The sequence below is a fragment of the Urocitellus parryii genome, chromosome 4 (genome assembly GCF_045843805.1).
Source record: "Urocitellus parryii isolate mUroPar1 chromosome 4, mUroPar1.hap1, whole genome shotgun sequence".
In the NCBI taxonomy this organism is placed as follows: Eukaryota; Metazoa; Chordata; class Mammalia; order Rodentia; family Sciuridae; genus Urocitellus; species Urocitellus parryii.
Window position 1 is genome coordinate 20,808,870 of NC_135534.1, and position 21,105 is coordinate 20,829,974.

The following is a 21,105-nucleotide window of genomic DNA, read 5'->3' on the forward strand; positions in this document are numbered from 1 at the left end:
TTCAATTCCTACTTTGATTTTTCTTAGATGTGGAACTCTGGACAAGCTACTTCTCCAAATCTGTTCACTTGCCTACCTCTTGTTTGGATAGTACCCACATTTTATGAGTATTATCAAGACAATCTGTTAAAGCTCTGGGTGTGGAATGTTGTAAAATCTTATATATTCACCCTACCACCTCCCCTCTCAGCTGGCTCTGTCCTGGAGATGGTGGATTCTTTGAAGTCTTCCTGTGTAACCAGTAGTATTACTGGTTGTTCTGAGCCAAGTCCAGGAAGCTGCCCATGAACAGCACTGGGAGCACTGAGACTCATTGACAGAGTCACTTTTATTGGGAAAAAAAATAATTCTTTCACTGGATTGGTTTCTGTCACTTTGCAGTGAGGAGCCCAGAATGTGAGTGGCCCCTTATCCAAACCTATCAATGACCTTCTGTATCCACTTTTTCAGACGGAACACGTGTGTGTAGAAGCCATATTTCCCATTCCGGTCACAGCCTTCACCCCATGAGACGATGCCCATTTGATACCAGCGATTGTTAAAGGGGCTCTGAGAAAGAAAGACGAAGTTTCCAATAGTCAAATCCAAGGTAGTGTCCCTCCTCACCCAACCCTCCCACTTCCTTTGAAACCTACCCACCAGCCCTGGCCTCAGAGAAGCTTACCTTCATGACAAAGGGTCCCCCACTGTCACCTTCACAAGCATCTCCTCGCTTCCCTTCATCTGGTTTATAACCTAGAGAGAGAACAGCAGGGCTCAGGAGCCACTCCCATTCAAGGGCTACATTCAAGGGCTACAGCCTGTGAGGATCCCTTGTCCCCTTCCAGCGCTCATCCTTGACCTCTTCAATTCCTTACCGCACACATCCAGTCCTTTAGCAAATCTCACTGGCTCTACCTTCAGCATATATCCCAAATCCAACTATGTCTCGCCACTTCCACTCCTGGACCTCTCCCCTGAACCATACTAGTTTCCCTAGTTCTACTCTGTCCACCTATAATCCATTCTTCCTCTACACACACCAAACTGAGAATGATAAGGAAGTTAGACTTATAGGTAGCCGAGGATTATAGCTGTTCCCTTTATCCAAAACTCCCCACTATCTTCAACAAACAACACAGAATGAGATGAACAACCATGACACAGCCTACACACACAAACCACACCTTCAACATAAATAGAACACTCATCCAAATTTCAAATTAATTCAGTATATTGAGTTGTATATCTAAATACTGAAATTTATGTAGGAATGAGATGGAAAATAGCTGCTTGATAGAAGATGCAGATGGAGTCAAATGGGGAATTTTATAAATAACCCTTAATCTACAAATAACTGGATGTAAACTAAATAGAACCATAGAAAGAGGCTATGTGAAAACAATACAAAGACCTGACAGGCACGGTGGCGCATGCCTGTAATCCCAGCAGCTCAGGAGGCCAAGGCAGGAGGATCACAAGTTCAAAGCCAGCCTCAGCAATTTAGTAAGGCTTGCTAAGCAACTCAGTAAGACCCTGTCTCTAATAAAAATACAAAATAGGGCTGGGGATGTAGCTCAGTGGTTGAGTGCCCCTGAGTTCCATCCCTGGTACCTAAAAAAAAAAAAAAAAAAAAAAGAATAAAAAGACCTGAGCCAACAAAATTCTCCCCAGAATACAACTCCAAAACTGTAGCTGAATAAAATATCCTCAAACTTGTGCATGTAAAAAAAAATCTTGAATCAGAAATCCAAAAAATCTAAATGGACAAAACAATGAGAAGAAATAAAAAGCAGAAAGTAACTGAAATGGAACTCAAGCCAAAAGAAGGCATTTGAATTCCTAAGGGAGAACAATAAAACAATGGAACAGAAACAGTATTTCATTAATAATCCAAGAAAATTTCACAGAAATGAAGAATAAATTGAATGTGGCTCAGTGGTTAAGTACCCCTGGGTTCAATTCCCAGTACCAAAAAATTCAAAGAAGAATATTAACTTTGGGTTTTAGTTACAATAAAGTTGTCCTTTAATGCCAGGACTATGAAAAAAAATTATTATAAGCATAGACTCAGGAAACTCGACACCCACAACCCTTCTTGAAGAATTTTCTGATGGCTAAGCTTCCTCCAACCAAGAGCTGAGTGGGATGGGTTGGGGCTGTAGCTCAGTGGTAGAGTGCTTGCCTTGCATGCGAGAAGACTGGGTTCGATACTCAGCACCACATAAAAAATGAATAAATAAAACAAAGATACTGTGTCCATATAAAATTAAAAAGAAAAAAAAGATCTGAGTGGGATTCTTCAATAGGATAATTAATTAACTATTCTAACAAGTAGAAATAGTACAACTAAAATTATGAGAGGAAAGGAAAATAAGCTCATTGATTTCCGTACAGCCAGCAGATGGAATTTAAAGGCATAATTGAAAATTTAAGAAAACAAAGACAAACATGGTATTCTACAGCTGTACTCCCAGCCTCTCAGGAGCTTCACGAGGAGGAAGCAAGAAAGGATGGCTTGAGCCCAGCCTGGATAACAGAGCAACATCCCATCCAAAAATAAATAAATAAATAAGTCAGACATGGTGGCATACTCCTGTAATCCCAGTGACTGGGGAAGTTGAGGCAGAAGGACCCCAAACTCAAGGCCAGCTTCAGCAACTTAGCAAAACCCTGTCTCAAAATGAAAAATAAAAAGGGCTGGGATGTAGCTCAGTAGAAGAGCACCTTCTGAGTTCAATAACCACAACCAAAAGAAAAGAAAAGGAATTAGGGCAGTTTGAAACGGTGGGATCCCAAAGACTATCACCAGAGCAAAATGTAAATTTTTTTTTTTTTTTGTACCAGGGATTGAACTTGGAGGCACTCAACCACTGAGCCACATCCCCTGACCTATTTTGTATTGTATTTAGAGACAGGGTGTCACTGAGTTGCTTAACACCATTTGCTGAGGCTGGCTTTGAACTTGAGATGCTCCTGCCTCAGCCTCCAGAAACTGCTGGGATTACAGGCATGTGCCACACTGAACCCAGTTTAAACTTTTCCTAAATATATAAAACTTTCAAATGCAAAGCTCACACATCATGGCCTGGGGTTGTGGCTCAGCGGTAGAGCGCTTGCCTAGCAAATGCGAGGCCTTGGGTTCAATCCTCAGTACCACATAAAAATAAATAAAGGTATTGTGTCCAACTACAACTAAAATATAAATATTTTTTTAAAAAACACATCACATGAAATATACATAATAATTCTAAAATAATGAATTAATACTGACCCTATCAATCACATCAACAAAAATGAATGGACTTAACTCACCTATTAAAGTTTTAATTTGGCTTATAAAGTAAGAATCCGCTATTTATGAGACACATCTAAAACAACAATTCATAGAGGTTAAAAGTAAAGGGTTAGGCAAAGAGTTATCAAAAAAAAAGCAAGTGGGCTGGGGTTGTAGCTCAGTGGTAAAGAGCTTGCCTAGCATGGGTGAGGCCTTGGGTTTGATTCTCAGCACCACATAAAAACAAATAAAGGTTAAATTCTTTAAAAAGAAAAGCAGGAACAGTGATCTTGAAACTGAAAATAATTTAAAGAATAATGTTAAAAGCTACAATCAAAATGAATAAGTAACAGTTATATATATCTGCACCAAATGATAAAGAAACCACATTTATAAAATAAAAACTATAGCATATGTAAAAGTGGCAGACAGAAATACATTAATAATAAATTTTGGGGGCTGGGGTTATGGCTCTGGTACAGCACTCGCCTCGCATGTGAGAGACCTTGGGTTTAATCCTCAGCACCACATAAAAATAAACAAAATAAGATATTGTGTCCATGTATAACTAAAAAATTTTTCAAAAAATTAAATAAATTTGGGGGGCTGGGGTTGTGGCTCAGTGGTAGAGATCACTTGCTGAGCATGTGTGAGGCACTGGGTTCAATTCTCAGCACCACATATAAATAAAAAAAACTAAAGATCCATTGACAACTAAAAAATATATATAAAATAATAATAATAGCAAATAAATTTTCTATAGTGCTAGGGATCAAACCCAGAGTCTTGGTCATGTTAAACTCACATTCAACCACTGATCTACAAGCCCAGCTACAATAAGGGATGTTAATACAGCAAATGGTACAAAAGAGATTGAGTGAATTTAAGTAAGGCCATAAATTACCTAAAAAGAAGTAATAAGGGCTGGGGTTGTGGCTCAATGGTAAAGAGCTTGCTAGCATGGGTGAGGCCCTAGGTTGGATTCTCAGTACCTCATAAAAATAAATAAATAAAATGAAGGTATTGTGTCCATTTACAACTAAAAAAAAAGACAGTAGCTTGGGAGGCTGAGATAGGAGGATCGTGAGTTCAAGGTTAACCTCAGCAATTTAGTGAGGCCCTAACCATTCAGTGAGACCCTGTCTCTAAATAAAATATAAAAAGGGCTGTGGTTAAGTGCCCCTGGGTTTAATCCCCAATTCAAAAAAAATTTTTTTTAAAGAAGTAAGATACATTAGTGGATATTATATCAAACCTACACATGGATAATAGAGGACACACTTCTCAAGCACATATGTATCATATACAGAAATGGATCAAACATCATTCTCTCAAAAATTAAGTTTCAAAAAGTAGAATTATTACAAACAATACTCTCTTGCCACAATGAAGTAAAACTAAAAATTATTAGCAAAATCAAAATACAGAAGGATCGTCTCATCTTGAAATTTATGTTTATTTTATTTTACTGTTCTGAGGATTGAACCCAGGTGTGTCCACCATTGAGCTATCTCCCAGTTCCTTTTTACTTTTTGAGAGATGGTCTCAGGAAATTCTGCCTCAGCCTCCCAAGCCACTAGGATTATAGTCCTATGCTACCACATCTGGCTCCCATCCTGAAATTTAAAAACCACCACCTTTAAACAACTCTTGGGTGAAAAGGGAATACAAACAATTTACTGAATTTTTTTAAACAGTGGCCCTAATCAATAGATATGGAAGATAAAAAATAAATAAACCAGCCAGGCATGGTGGCATATGCCAGGAATCAGCTACTCAGGTGGCTGAGGCAGGAGGATCAGAAATTTCAGCCAACCTCAACAATTTAGCAAAACCCTTTCTCAAAATTTAAAAAAGAGGGGTGGGGTGACCAAATAAGAAACAAAAATTTATAAACCACATTGTCAGTTCAAAAAGTCAGAAAGAAAACAACAAAGTAAACCAGAAGAAAGCACAGGAGATAAAAAAATTTAAAATATTGCCAAATAGGGGCTAGAATTGTAGCTTGGCCGTAGAGTGCTTGCCTTGTGCGTGTGAGGCATTGCGTTCAATTCCCAGCACCACATATAAATAAGAAAATAAAGGTTTTTCAATAACTAAAAAAAAAAAAAAAAATTTAAATACTCTTTATAGGGGCTGAGGCTGTGGTTCAGTGGTAGAGGGCTTGCTTAGCATGTGTGAAGCACTGGGTTCAATTCTCAACACTACTTACAAATAAATGAGTAAAACAAAGGTCCATTCATCTAAAAAAATTTTTTAAATATTTTTTAAAATAATCTTTAAAAAATATTACTGAATAGACAAATGATAGACTCATGGAAAAGAAAAGAAAAACAATAGGCCTAATTATGGAACAAGTCAAATTCCTAGGTGTTATTTATTTGTTTTTGCAAAACTAGCAAACCACTAGCTAATTTACTCAAGAAAAATAAGGGAGAAAACACAAATATGTAAAAGTTACTAAGGAGGGAAAAAAAAAAACAAGGGAATGCACTGCAGCACTCAAGAAAGACAACAGCAGACTTGAACAAATGGAAAGACATTTCTTACCCTTGGATAGGTATGACTGAAGATCAAAAGGATGTCAGTTCGCCCTAAATTAGTTTATAAATGTAACATATGTCAATATGCTTTTTTAATGGAACTAGAGAAGTTGATACTAAATTCATGTGGAAAACCAAACCTGAAAGAATTGCCAGGAAAACACTGGAAAAGAATAAGCAAGAGAGATGAGCCCTACTAGACACCCAACACATTCTAAAGCCTCTCCAGTTATAATAACCTGGAGGCTAAAGCAAAGCTCAGTAGTAGAGCATTTATTTGCCTCACATGGGTGAGGCCCTGGGTTCTATCCTCAGCAACGTCCCCCAAATGTGTTACTGGCTCACAAAATAACTGAACAATGTGTCCATAAACATACTCAAGTACACATAAAAACCTAGAATGTGATGAAAGGGGCGAAAATGGAATTTTGAATGAATGGTGTAGGGATAGCTAGTTGGTATCTTAGCAAGATATTGTCTCAACATTAAAACTTTAAAAAAAAAAAAAGACTGGAAACATAATTTATATACAACCAGAGATATGAAAAACTGTGCTGCATATGTGTAATAAGTATTGTAATGCATTTCACTGTCACTTATTCTTTAAAAAATCAGTTTAAAATTTTAAAAAAGAAAAGGACTGGAGATGTAACTCAGTGGTAAAATGCACCTGGGTTCAATCCCTAGCACCAAAATCCAGATTCAATTTCTTTTCTTTTGGTACTGGGATTGAACCCAGAGGCACTTTGCCATTGAGCTACATCCCCAGGCCTTTTTAGTTTTTATTTTGAGGCAGAGGCTCCCTACATTGCCCAGTTTGACCTTTATTGCAATCCACTTGCCTCAGTCTCCCAAATTGCTGGGATTACAGGCATGTGCCCCCATGTTTAGCTACATAAGATTTATTTTTTTTAATTGCATGGCAAATGATTATAAGTAATTTTTTAAAAACTGAAAAGCTGCAGAAAATATTTGTGATATATATCACAAATAAAGGCCTACTATCACAAGTTCATGAAGAAGTCTTTTTTGTGTGTGGGGAGAGGGGAGGGTACCAGAGATTGAACTCAGGGGAACTCAACCACTGAGCCCCATCCCCAGCCCTATTTTGTATTTTATTTAGAGACAGAGTCTCACTGTGTTGCTTAGCACCTTGGTTTTGCTGCTGCCTTTGAACTTGCAATCCTCCTACCTCAGCCTTCCGAGCTGCTGGAATTACAGGCATGCACCACTGTGTCCACAGAAGTCTTAAAAATTGATGGGAAAAATACCAAAAAATGGGCTAAAAATCAAGAAAAAACAATTCACAAAAAATATCTGAAAATTATCATTAAGCATATGAAAAGGTGTTTGACTTCATTTTCAATGATAAAAGGCAAATTAAAACTATGAGGAGATGTTCTCTCACCTCTCAGGTTTGTGAAAATAAGAAAGTATGGCATTCTGTTGGCAACGCTGTGGGGAATGGGCATTTTCATACACAGTAGATGGCAATACAAGTTGGTACAGCCCATGTGGAAAGAAATTTGGAAATACCTAACAAAATTACACGAGTTCACCTCTTGACCTAACAACACCACTTCTAGAAATACTGGAAGACATACCTCCAAGGATCCAAAAATAGATGTGCACAACATTATTTACCATAGCATTGTTTGTAACTGCAAACTACTGGAAATACTCTAAATGTCCATTCCTGGGAAACTGTTGAATAATCTATGGCATACCCATATAATGGAGTACTATGTAACTCTTTAACCAATATGGAATGCTTTTCCAGGATACACTCATTATATGGAAAAAGTGAAATACAAAGATTTTCTATACTGTGTTATGCTGTGTGTAATATAAGAGGAAATAAGAAAATGTGTCTATTCATTGGTGCAAAAAGAAACACAGAAACAACAAGCCACAAACAAATGAGATTGGTTAATTACAGGAAGAGGATGGAAATGTGGTTGGAAGGCAGGGGGATGGGGGAGAGAATAGAAGGAAGCAGAAGTGTCACCTCTAAAGTGTCCAGTACCTGTCTCTTTTATGATCACTTGAACATTTCACGTACTTTAAAAGTAAATACAACAAAGATGGAGGAGGTAATATTGAACACAACCAGAAATGAATAAGTCTAATGGTATTTAAAATAAATAATACAGAGAAATGTGGGGAAGAATCAACCCAACTCAGTTACTTTTGGACTGAGTATTTTCACTGTGTACTCTTAGGGAAGCAATGGTTAAGAAATATTGAATTCTTGTTAACAGGATTTCCACAGGGTCACGCATGAGGGATTCTCAGTGTGGTCTGGTATTGATCAAATAAATAAAGACATCATGAATAATGGGAGTCAGGTATTTCACTGTCAAGAATTACAAATATGGAAAGGGAGAAGCTAAAATGCATCTTGTGGTATTGCTTTGGAATTGGAGGTCACAGTATGAATTCTTGATTTCTGATTAGACAGCTATAAAAATGGATATGGGTGTCATTACAGGTGTTGTACACATATGATTATTCAGCTCTCTCCATGCAGAAAGGTGCCTAGAAGCATGACACCCCAGTAGCAATGTGCACAATAGCCCCTGAATCTTGGCTTCTAAATACCACTCCCTATTGGAAGGGTTACTTGGAGAAATGACTGATTCAAGAATGCAGTCATTTTTCTGTGCATCTTGTTGTACCAGAAAGTAAGGAAGTACTCAAAAAATGACAGGAAGCAGGGCAAAGTGATCCATTCCTATAATCCCAGCAATTTGGAAGGCTGAGGCAAGAGGATAGCAAGTTCAAGGCCACCCTCAACAACTTGTCTCAAATTTACAAAGAAGCAAAAGAGCTGGAGGTGTAGTTCCTTGGGTTCAATCTCTAATACTGGGGGAGGAGGGAGAAGAACTAAGGCACTAAGGAAAGTGCCCACCCTCTTCCTGCACTCCTCTCCCACCTCATCTCCTGATGCTTTGCTGGGTTTACTATACTCCAGCCCACAGACCTCCTTGGAAGTCCTCAGACTTGCCATGCATTCTCCCAACTCATTCTCCCAACTTTGCACCTGCTGCCCCCTCAGCCTGACATGTGCTTTCCCCTCAACATGCCTCGCTCGGTTACTCCTCTGCTTCTTCCTGTTTCTGCAAACATCATCTTCTAAAGCTTTCTCCAACCCTCTCTTCCCACGCTATTTACAAGCACAATTACCCTTGTTATCCTCTCTTGTTCCCTTAATCTGCCTTATTTTTCTTCATAGCACTTACAGGGACTGATGTTCTAGATCTGTTCATCGACATTCTCTCCTAGGAATGAAGCTGTCTCAGGAAACAGGTATCCTCTGTGTGGGTCCCTATTGTGTACCCTTGAGCACCCCCTGGAGCAGAGCAGGCGCTCGATAAATATTTGCTGAATGATTGAATGAATGGCTTTTCCCCACTCATGACCTCTCATTGCTGAGCTCGTGTGTACTGAACACTGAACTGGTGGCTGTCCCCATGTCAGATGCTTTATATACACTCTTTCATTTGGCCCTCTCACAACCTTATGGCATGAACATTTTATCTCCATTTTACAGAGAAAGAAACTGAGCCTCCAAGAGGTTCGGCTCTTGGCTTATAAGTGACTGGAGCCAGAACCCCAAGTATGTGTCCATAACTCGTGTCAAGCTACCAGTGTGAGTCCCTGCTGTCCCCAGGCCTGTGAAGCACAAACTTGCCAGCACAGAACATGTTGTCCGTAATGCGGATCCGCGTGGAGGCCTTGCAGACGGGCCGCTCCACGATGGGCAGATTGACCACCTGCAGGACACTGGGCTGCACCTCACTGACGGTGGTCGTCCATGTCTCCTTCAGATTGCCCCAGCCTGTGACCCGCCCTTTATATCCAGCCTGGAGCAAGCTTGGGGAAAGAGAAAAGGACCTGGTAAGACCAACCCTCCAGCAGCCTCTGGAACCCAACCCCACTCCTAGAGACCAGAATCTAAACCTCCAGCACAGGAAAGAACTTGCATTTCCTCCCTGAGACAGGCCTGGCAAGGATGAAGGAACAGCAGCCAGGCCATACCTCATCAGCCCACCAGAAATCCTGCCCCCGCAGATCTGGCTGCCCCACCTGGCTGCCGTCTGCTTGTCGGGCAAGCACACGGGGTGAATGTGCTCGCTGAAGGTGATGGGCTTCTTGAGCTTCAGCAGGGCGATGTCCCGGTCCAGGTTCTCCCGCCAGTTGTACCTGGGGTGGATGTAGATCTTCTCCAGCATGGATATCTTTTCAACGTTCCGCTCGTACCTGCACATGCGCCAACAGAGACCCGGAGAGACCATGGACTCACCCAAGTGAGAGGCAGAGGTTCCCCCAAAAAGTAAACTGCCTGTCCTCAGGGTCTGGGAGGCAGGGTGATCACAGGGCCACCAGGGAGGGGACAGAGCTATTTCCTGTCTTGATAGCCTCCTGGAAGCTTCCTCCCAGCCCTAAACCCACACAGGGCTTTGGGGTCAGGCAGGCCAGGAGCCAAGGACAGTAGCACAGGCCATGCACCCTGTTCACACAGTCACTATTTGAAGAGACTCCAACCAGGGCCATGTCCTGGTGTCTGGAATAGAGTGGGGGACAGACCAGGGTTTCACTCCTTGACCCCAGCTCCAAGCCTCCATCAGGACATGGCCAATTGGGCCTTTCTGGTGGGGACAGCTAGGATGTCATATTGTGGGAAGGAACATATTTCCCACATACCCCGGAGCTACCAGGGTCCTCACAGGCATCCTGGAGGACACAGACCACTGCCAGACACACATAGGTCACTGGCTCTGTACCTGGTGCGGGAGTGCTTGCCAATGCGCACCAGAAGGTCATTCTCAGTGAAATTCTTGTCCCAGGGTGGGTACAGAAGGCAGTGAGCAGCTGTGAGGACCCAGCGGTCACTGATGAGGCTGGCCCCACACAACAGCTCCTGGGGACTCTTCCGGAAGAGCATCACCTGCCTGGTAAGGGGAGCAGGAGGCATTAGGACCCGGGGCACTGCCCTTCACCAGCCCTAAAAGTAGAAAGAAGTCCCAACTGAAGACCTAGCTGGACAGAGCTGCCTCCTGGGCTCAGCTCCCAACTTGACCTGGGGGGCTGGAGGGACTAGAGTCCCCACGTGATGCTAGGGCTGCTTCCTGCTTTTTGCAACCCTTCCCAGCTTCCTCCAGGGCAGAGTCTGCACCGCTTAGCACAGCTCTGGAGCCAGGAGAACTGGAGTCGAGTGCGCAGCGAGCCTGGGGTGGGGCATTTGGGCTCTCTGGGCCTCAGCTCCGCCATCTGCTTTGGATAATTAATAGAACCAATCTCATACGTTGCTGTGTGCATAAGAGATCACGGATGCTAATGTCATCTGGGAAGCCCAAGCCTCTGGGCAGAGGGATCCTGCAAAAACTGAGGGGTGGGGACCAGCAGCAGCCCACCCGCTGGAGTGACTGATAGTGCATGGCTCCAGGACTCACCAAGGTGCGATGCCAACTTCAGCGTCCCAGCCCTCTACAATGCGCCCATCGATGTAAGAATCCAAAAGCTCATCTTCAGTTTTGTCCTTCACTGTCTTCTTCTCGAACAGAGGCCGCAGCCCGCAGTCTGCAGAGCAAACCAGGTGGTGAGGGGCTAATTGTAGGTACCAGCCCCAGCGTGACACAGACACCCATGGATGCCTCACCTGCCTCCCCGCTGCCAAAGGTCTTCTCATCAAAGAAGGTCTGGAACTCCTCCTTGGTGGTGCGTCCTCCTATGGTCCCGTCCCCATCCTCGCTCAGTGCATCCCCTGGCCCCTCTTCCACGGCCTCCTCTGTAGGGACCCCAGCACTGGCTAGGGCTGGGGTAGGGCACTCCTCACCCATGCCCTAGATCCCCACATACCCCAGCCAGCCTTAGAAGACATTGATGCTGAGGTTAAGAGCACACACACACACCTGGGTCACTAGGCAACTGCCTCAGTGCCTCAATGTGCTGGTCTGTGAAATGGGAATAGGACCTACACCCTGGGTTTCTGTGAGGCTATGATGAAGACTCTGGTGTGGCTAAGGGGTAGCACCTGTTCTTGTTATTCCCCCCAGCTTTGTCCTCTGCATCTCAAGACCCCTCCCTGCCTGCTCACCGCAGTAGTTGAGGTCGCAGTACTCAAAGTCACCAGCCTGCCCAGCCACGTAGCACCAGGCACCTTCCTCATCCCCATCTGGGTTTCGGCAGAAGTTTTCCACCAGCTTCACCTCTGGGCTAAAATCCTGGTCCTTGCTCAGGGCCTTGGCCTGCGGGCTGGACCAGGACAGGCAGGGAGACCCGTGCGTTGTCACCGCCAGTTTCCCTTCGTACTGCCGGCCTCGCTCAGGGACACACTGCTCTGATGAGGGTGACAGGTTCCCCCTGGAGCCTCCAGAGCGGGGAGTCATCTCCACAGTGAAGCGCTCCTCACCTGGTGGGAAGGAGACAGGTGCAGAGTGGGTGGACCATACATGGAGCCCGGCAGACTAGGGTTAGCTGACATCTGTCTGTCTGACCTCAGCGGCCTTTTCAGCTTCAGTTCCCTGCTTTCCCCCAGTACTAGTGCTTTTGCAGGGTTGTTGAGAGGATTAAACAAAATGTCCAGCATAAGCATCAGGCAAGCCGGAGATCCATAACCAGCTTCATCGTCCAGGGCGAGTTGTGATTTTCTAATTTTTTTATTTTGCAGCACTGGGGACTGAACCGGAGGGTGTTCCACCATGGAGTCACATCCCCAGTTCTTTTTATTTATTACTTTGAGACAGAGTCTTGCTAAATTGCTCAGGCTGCTTTGAACAGACTGGCTTTTCCTGTCTTGGTCTCTCCAGAGTCACTAGGATTATAGGCTACGTGACACACTGTACCTGGCTTGAATATCTGTAATTTATTGGTAGTGACTTCATGGAGATCCCCCCGCCTTTTTTTTTTTTTTTTTTTTCTGATGGCACTGGGGATTGAACCCAGGGGCACTCTGCCCTTTTTCTATTTTTTTTTTAAGAGAGAGAGAGAGAGAGGGAGAGAGAGAGAGAGAGAGAATCTTTAATATTTATTTTTTAGTTCTCGGCGGACACAACATCTTTGTTGGTATGTGGTGCTGAGGATCGAACCCAGGCCTCTCGCATGCCAGGCGAGCGCGCTACCGCTTGAGCCACATCCCCAGCCCCCTTTTTCTATTTTTGATTTTTAGATAGGGCCTCACTAATTTTCCCAGGCTAGGATGGAACTTGCAACCCTCCCACGTCCAGCTTCCGAGTTGCTGGGATTACAGGGGTGCGCCACTGCTTGGTACCAGGGATTAAACCCAGGGATGCTTAACCATTTAGCCACATCCCCAGCCCTTTTTAGTTTTTATTTTGATACTGGGTCTTGCTAAGTTGCTTAGGGCTTCGCTAAATTGCTGAAGCTGGCTTTGAACTAACTATCCTCTTGCCTCAACCTCCCAAACCACTAGGATTACAGGCCTGGGCCACCACACCCAGCTTGGGTTCTGTATTCTTATAGGGCATGGCAGGAAAAATTGATGGGGTCTACTAGGAATGCCTGTGTGGTTTCGACGTGCCTGCAACCCATTTCTCATCAGTGTGTTTGGGGGAAGGTGGATAAGAGTAGTTGTTTTGGTTAAGGTGATTGGTATCTTGCTTTAAGACCAGACCCAGAAGGAAGCTATGAGTCCAAGAGGGATTCAGAAAGAAAAAAACCCAGAAACCCACGTTCCCTGGATGGAATCGCTGTTCTGAATTCTTTATCCCTGCCTGCGGCCACATCATTCCCTATGATTTTAGAGGCAGCCAGTATTTTACTCCTTGAGTTGCCCTTGATCATGTGACTTGCTCCAGCCAGTGGAACTTGGGTGGGACTGACTGCCCATTCTGGCCTAGGCCTTAAGACATTAAAAACATTGTGCCGTCACTGGGGGGAGGAGCTTCCCCAGGGAATTGCTGGCACCCAGCCTCAGCCCCAGCATGAGCATGAGGGAGCAGCTCTGGGGCCAGAGCAGCTGGGAGCCAGGCTCAGCTGGACCCATCATTTGGAGCAGAGCCAAGCCCAGCCTATAACCATTGACATCAGACACACTGGCGAGTGCAGCTGAGACCAGCAGAGCCACCCCAGCCCAGCCTCGTCACGTAAGAAGGACATGCTAGTTGTGCATGCCCCTGAGACTCCTGGACAATCCCTGGGCCTCGGTCACCGACCGCCTGATTGCCCCAGCTCACCACAGACGGGGACGCTGCACTCTTCCCTCCGCACCGTGGGGTCTGTGGTGTAGCACCAGGGTCCTGTGGTGCTGCCGTCTGGGTTGCGGCAGAAATTCTCCTGCAGTTCAGCCCCAGGATGGGTGGTGGAGTTGATGCTGGAATAGGAGACTGCTCAGCAGGAGCCATGCCTGCCCCTCGTCCTCACTCCCCGTTCTCAGCCCACCACTCACTCAGGTTTATGTGGGTAGCGACTCCTCCACAGCTGACACTCAATGCCTGACCGGGTGACGTTCACATGTCCTCGGTAGTTCATGCCCAGATCCTTGGCACAGTTACCTGCAAAGAGACCCCAGCCTGCGTCAGCTGAATCCAGAGGATGTGTCCCCTTCTCTCCTGGCAAAGCTCTGTCTGTCCACCCTCCCCAAGCTCCCTCTGGCCCACTCTTCTTAGCCCACAACATCCCTGCTCAGCAACTCCTGTGCACACAACAGTTCTCTAACCCGTTTAACAGCTGTCACCAGATAGTCACTGAGTGCTCACTGCATGAGAACCATGTGACAGGTACCATGCCAGGTACTGAGGACCTAGCAATAAGTAAGACAGTCACAGTCAAGGTAGGTGCCTGCCTCCATGGAGCTTCTGTTCATTGGCTCCTTGTGGCCAGCAAAACGAAAAAGTGAACAAGGTCCTTCTAATTGGGCTCTGGTCTCCCCCCTGTCATCTTAGTTGCTCATGCTTCAGGGCCTTTGCACATGATATTTCCTCTGAGGGCATGTTTCCTGGTTTCACCAGTGCATCCCTCTAGGTCAGATAAACCCTACTTCTCGGAAGCAGTCCCTGATTCTGCTATCAAACCAGATGTGCTTCTCGTGTGTGTGTGTGGGTGTGTGTCTGTGTGTGTGTTGTACCAGGGATTGACCCTGGGAGCACTCAACCACTGAGCCACATGCCCAGTACTCTTTATTTTTTGAGACAGGGCCTCGGCTAAGTTGCTTAGGGCCTTGCTAAATTGCTGAGGCTGGCTTTGAACTCACGATCCTCCTACCTCAGCCTCCTGAGCTGCTGGGATAACAGGCGTCTACCACTGCTGCCAGTTTCTCATGTGTTTTATTGGTACCTGGAGTAGAACTTTTCTAGAGATCATGTTCATGTTTTGTATTTTGTTTTTCTATAAGATCGGGAGGTCCTTGAAGTCAGGGACTATATTCAATTTTCTTAAAATTCCCAGCACCTGACACACTGCCTGGAGCCTACCAAAATGTTTTTTAAGTTATTTAACAATTGAAACTATGGCTAGTGATAGGAGTTCCATGTCATGCGGCCTATTGTCACAATGAAGATGTGTTTGGAACACTTGAGGAGCAGGGAGGGTCCCTGAAGGCTCAGAGAAGGTGGAGGCCTTTGAACTAGTATTGAAATAGGGGCTTTCAGTGGGCAGTGAACGGTGACCCTATAATTAAGGACCAAGAAGTAGGAACATCCTGACATGCTTCCAGAAGTTCTTGTAGTCAGAGTAACAGGGGTTTGGGTTCACATTTGGTACAGCAGGAAGTCTAGAAAGGGAAGTTAAGGGCAGAACCTGCAAAGTTTGCCAGGCTAAGACACCTGTGTTTTTTTCTGTGAGGGTAATGGGGAGTCACTGAAGGTTGTAGAGAGTAAATGTGACATCATCAGAGCTGTGACTCAGGTAGACAGAAGGTCCAGTCAGGCAAGCAAGAATGAGGGTCTAAAAATTAATTATCCATTCACTCCTTTGTTCCTCCAACATGAATCACCTGCTGACTCTCAGAGATCCACATGCAAATACACATCCTTGACGACAGGGACTTCAATGTCAGGGCCACACTCCCCACCTGCTCTCCTCCTCTTCCAGGTGGCCCTGGCAGATCCTGCCCCCACCCGTGTCGTTCCTCACCTTCCATACACTCCATGAAATTGGCTCTAGGTTTCCTCACTGGCTCACAAGCTGGAAGAGATCAGGAACACCTTTGGGATGGGGCAGGGACGGGCTGGAGTAAAAGCGGTGGGATGACAGGGACAGCAGCAGACTAAGAGAGGGATGGGGGGGTGGCATGCTCCAGGAGGTTCCAGGGGCAGGGCGTTCTCTGGCCGGAGCCCCCACCTCCCTTCCTGCACTCACCTGTGTACTTGGCCCAGAACACATCCTGAAAAACAAGGGCTGGGATGAGACTCTGGCAGGATGGAGTTTGTCTCCCTCAGCCTGTCACACAGGGGCGGGAGGGGCGGGGCCAAGTCTCCTACTTTTGCTTCCAAAAGGAGAAGAGTGTGTGAGGAGAGAGGAGTCCCCGGCACACACCCCACCGTGGGCTGGGGGAGAGGGACACGCAGGGCCCCCGGCTGGGAAGGGCTGCCCAGAGCTCCAGGTGCATGAGACCCCAGCCCGGGCACCTGGCCTCACCAGTTCCCGGGCAAGGGTGGCGCAGAGGGCAGAAAAGCTTCCACCAGGATCAGGCACCCCCAAGAGCCCAGTGGAGGCACATAGGAGGCCCTGGATGTCAGGGAGCCTCAGCAGGACTTGACACATCCCCGGTGGAGGGGCCTCCCAAGAGCCACTGAGGCTACCCATCTTGCAGCTCTCAACCAGGAGGGCTGACCTGCTCCCCTGCTGCGGCCCAGAGCCGGCGGCCACCCTCCTGGAGCAGCCCAGGCTCACCGTGGCGCTGGTGGACTCCAGGGCCTCGAAGGCCTCCTCGTAGCTGCACCGCTCCTCCACGCACTCCCGCTCCAGGTTGCCCTTGCGCAGCTCCTCCAGGAAGCCACTGTTGGCCCGCCGGACCCGCTGGAGCAGCGACAGTGCTTGCTGAGGGGCCAGGAACACTGCAGTAGGAGGGTCGTGGGACGGTGGCCTCAAAGAGCTCGGCTGTCGTAGCCATTTTTGTGTGGGCAGGAAGCAAGCCTGGCCTGCCCTGCTGGCTTCCAAGAGGGGGTTTCTGGGATGCCGAGTCCCTGCAGGCTGCTGACCCCGCTTCCCAGCTCCCCTCCTCTAACTGGTGCCCCTTGCCCACTCCCCCACCACGGCTGGGAGAAGCAGTGGCCGGCCTGCCAGCCCCCAGCACCTTTCCGCTTCCCTAAGCGGGACACTCTACCTGAGACCCACCCCAGGCTGCCTGGGCTCTCTGCTGAGCCCGCGGACCCACACCATAGCCCCTACCCTGCCCCAGCTTCCCAGTGCCCCCTTACCATCCTGGCTGTGCACAAGGACAACCAGGGCAGCCAGGGCCAGGCAGCCAGATAGCCCCAGGCCTCGGACGTGCGCCATAGTGCGTCAGCTCCTGGGACTCTGAGGGATTGTCCTGACCCCTCTCGGTTAATGTTGAACCAACATGAAGAAATGTGTGGAAAGGGAGAGGTCAGCGGGTCAGGGCCATGGGGACAAGTAGACAGATAGTCCTCTGGTCCACCCCCACCACTGGGGAGGACAGGTCTTCCTGGGACCAGGGACAGGTTTCTGAGAGGTAAGCTTAGAGCCCATGCCCTCCCTCCCTCCCTGAGACGTGGGTGAAAGTGTCAGTGGGGCCACCAGACCTTCCTGAGGTTTCCTTCCTATCCTAACAAATAGTGACGGTGCTTCAGCCTCTGTGGCCTGAGTTTCCCTATCTGTGCAATGGGAATCATACTTTTGTTGTCAGAACTAAGGGAGATTATGAATGTAGAACCCATGAAATACAGAAAGTGTTTAATAACCTGTAGGTCTACACATGTAAATCAAGAGGAGGTTTATGCAATCATAGTGTGCAGGTATAAGGAATGGAGACAAGGGTGTGGCAGGATGGAAGCTGGCCCCTTGCCCTAGGATGACCTGGGGTAGGGACAGCTAACGTTGGCCCCAGCCCATTTCTCCTTTTTCCTGGCTAGGGTGCTGTGGAGGACTGTTTGTGTGGGGCAGTTGCCTGTCTGGGAGGAGGAGCTGCGCCCAGGGCCTCTTGGGCCTTCCATGTATCATCTTCTCCCACCTCCTGCCTTAGGACCAGCCAGTCCAAATCCCTGGGTCTCCAGGGCAGGACCCTTCTCTTCCACCTGTCTGCCCTGTGCCAGGCTAGGGAGGCTTCTGGTCCTACATGGCTTCTGGGCCCAGCCTGTGCCTGCCCTCCCCCATTTCCTATTTGCAAAGTAAATATTAGTCCTGGGTCTAAGTAGAACAGAGGGACAAAGAGCAGGAACACAGAGAAGCCCAGGTGCTTGACTTGCCTTGCCTGTCTCCAGGCCTGGCTGTTCAGGGTCATATACAGCCTGGGAAGAAAGAGACCTGGGGACCAGGACTCCCACAAACCAGCTTAATTCCTGAGTAGACTTCTTCCTATATATTTTCATATATATTTGTAAATTTGTAAATTCATATGTATTTGAAATTTACATATATAAATTTATATATACATTTACATAAATTTATGTAAATTTCTAATACATATGAATTTACAAATTTCAAAATAGAGTTGCATGCCTATAGTATCAGCTACTTGGGAGGCTGAGGTGAAAGGATAACTTGAGTTTACAAGCTTGAGACCAGCCTAGGCAACATAGCAAGATATCATCTCAAACAAAACAAAACAAAACAAAACAAAAAAAAAACTGGGCAAGAGGCTGAGGCAGGAGGATCACAAGTTTGAGGCCAGTCTCAGCAACTTATCAAGGTACTAAACAACTTAGTGAGATCCTGTCTCAAAATAAAAACATAAAAAGAGCTGGGGATGTAACTCAGAGGTAAAGTGCCCCTGGGTTCAATACCCAGTACAAAAAAATCTCTCTCTCTCTCTCTCTCTCTCTCTCTCTCTCTCTCTCTCTCTCTCTCTCACACACACACACACACACAAACATATATATAAATTTCAAATTATATGTATTTTTATTTTATGTATTTTTAATTTTTTTTTTAAGAGAGAGTGAGAAAGGAGAGAGAGAGAGAGAGAGAGAGAGGACTTTTAATATTTATTTTTTAGTTCTCGGCGGACACAACATCTTTGTTGGTATGTGGTGCTGAGGATCGAACCCGGGCCGCACGCATGCCAGGCGAGCGCGCCACCGCTGAGCCACATCTCCAGCCCTTAAATTTTTGAGCCACTGTGTCTGGTCCAAAATTATATACACAAGCTAGGGATGTGGCTCAGTGGTAGAACACTTACCTAACATGTGCAAGGCCCTGGGTTCAATCCCAGTACTGAGAATAAAACAATCATGTACAAACTTGTGTAACCAGTTCCCAGTTGGCTCTTTCATGTCACCACATAGCTGTCCCTCCTAAGATAACAACTGTCCTAACTGCAATCAGCAGAGATCAGTTTTGCCTGTTCTTGACCTTGATATACATGGAAACTCAGCATATATTTGTTTATGTCTGCCTTTTCTACTTCCACCTGTCTTGAGATTCCCCCATGATGTGTGCATCACAGGCTGGTTCCCTTTGTTGCTCTGTGGTCTCTCATTGCATGAGTGTTGCACATTTGGTTTATTTCTTCACCTGCTGATAAGCTTTTCAGTGAATTTCTAGTTTGGGGCTACTATGAACCACACTCCTATGAATATTCTTGAACATGTTTTTTGGTGTAAATAAAGTTTAGTTTTACTGGGTATATGTCCAGGAGGGTATTTGCTGGGTCATAAGGTAGGCATATGATTTACTTAAGTCTCTAGGACAAAAGACTGTCGGGGGTGGGGGCGACTCATCAGTCTTAGCTGTGCAGATGACAACCTGGGAACTATTTGGTTGAGCCAATAGTTGTCATGGACAAGATGCCAGGACCTATATTCTTCAGAATGAAGTTTCCATCAGCCAACTTCTCCCTCTAAATTTGCTGCCAGTGCTATTATGATATATAAATTCATCAGCCTGACACACAAACCCAGGAATAAATCTGGGAAAGCAGAAATCCTTATAACCAGTTCTCATTTTTCTAGTAGTTAGAGAACTGAAGTTTTCTGCTTGGGAACATTGTCTTCAAACAGCTTGCTGAAGATATGGGCCAAGAACTTACCCATCAGCCAGGCGTGATAGCACATACCTATAATCCTTGTTAGCTATGAAGGCTGAGGCAGGAGGATCTCAAATTCAAAGCCAGCCTCAGCAAAACTGAGGTGCTAAGCAACTCAGTGAGACCCTGTCTCTAAATAAAACACAAAATAGGACTGGGGATGAGGCTCAGTGGTTGAGTGCCCAGGAGTTCAATCCCTGGTACAAAACAACAACAACAAACCCTCATCAATGGCCATGCTGAGGAGTTGGCCGTTGTTAGGATATGTTGAAATCCTAACTCCTATTGTGAGGAGGGGAGGACTTGGGATGTGGTTAGGTCACGAGGGTGGAGACCTCTGAATGGGATTAGCACCTTGATAAGAAAAGGCAAGAGAGGGATCCTCTCTGTCCTCCATCATGTGAGGACACAATGACAGGATAGCCATCTGTGAATCCTCACTAGACACTGAATCTGGGACTCCTTGGCCTTGACTTCTAGCCTCCAGAACTGTGAGAAATCAACACTTGTTGCTTAAGCCACCAGTCTATGGTAATTCGTTAAGGCAGCCTGAGCATGCCACATACTCACCAAACTTGTAACTCCAAGTAAGAGTCTGCAAAGAGGCCAATAGGTCCTACTGAAGTATCTCCACAGCAGCCTTCTGAGGTGGATATTGTTATAGTTCCGATTTGTCAGATGATAAGATCAGAGCATGAACTTCCAAACCAGTGCTCTCTTTCAAGCTGGAATGGCTGTCAGGCTTGTGAAGTTCTGACAGCAAGAGAACAAGGAGCAGTCATCAGCTCCACCTCCCTCTTTGCCTCTCCTTGTTTTTTGTCCTCCTCCTGTGTCTTCTCCCTTCCAGGGCTGGCCCATGCTGGTCCTGGGAAGAAGGGGGCCATCTGGGATCACCTACTTCAAGGCGATCTCCTACTTCTCAGGAGTCCTACTCACTTCCTTTACTAATATGTAATTTTAAATAAATTAGTGCTGTGACATCTTTTCACCCACTAAATTTATAGAAAAGGTTTAATGTCATCTATCAACAGAGAATGTACATTAAAACTTCAGTTCTCTGACCACTGGAAAAATGAGATCTGGTTATAAGGTTCCTGCTTTCTCAGATTTATTCCTGGGTTTGTGTGTCAGGCTGATGA

At 46.0% G+C, this 21,105-nt stretch overlaps 1 protein-coding gene across 1 annotated transcript; it reads right to left on the reverse strand.

Annotated features, from left to right (window-relative positions):
- Positions 1-309: 309 nt before the first annotated feature.
- Positions 310-17,278, reverse strand: F2 (coagulation factor II, thrombin). Its single transcript, XM_026399151.2, has 14 exons — positions 17,181-17,278; positions 16,654-16,817; positions 16,120-16,144; positions 15,895-15,945; positions 14,210-14,315; positions 13,998-14,134; positions 11,900-12,214; positions 11,462-11,590; positions 11,256-11,382; positions 10,587-10,754; positions 9,889-10,062; positions 9,494-9,675; positions 665-735; positions 310-549 (listed from the first exon to the last, which is right to left on the reverse strand). Exons 1-14 carry the CDS (start codon positions 17,257-17,259, stop codon positions 409-411), a joined length of 1,869 nt encoding a protein of 622 aa, XP_026254936.1. The 5' UTR covers positions 17,260-17,278; the 3' UTR covers positions 310-408.
- Positions 17,279-21,105: the final 3,827 nt, after the last annotated feature.

Coding starts and splice junctions, on each gene's coding strand:
- F2 (XM_026399151.2), bottom strand. CDS start 17,259: ATGGCGCACGTCCGAGGCCTGGGGCTATCTGGCTGCCTGGCCCTGGCT. Junction 11,591..11,899: donor CTGCGACCTCAACTACTGCG/GTGAGCAGGCAG, acceptor GGGTCCCTACAG/AGGAGGCCGTGGAAGAGGGG. Junction 10,063..10,586: donor GGCAAGCACTCCCGCACCAG/GTACAGAGCCAG, acceptor GCGCATGTGCAG/GTACGAGCGGAACGTTGAAA.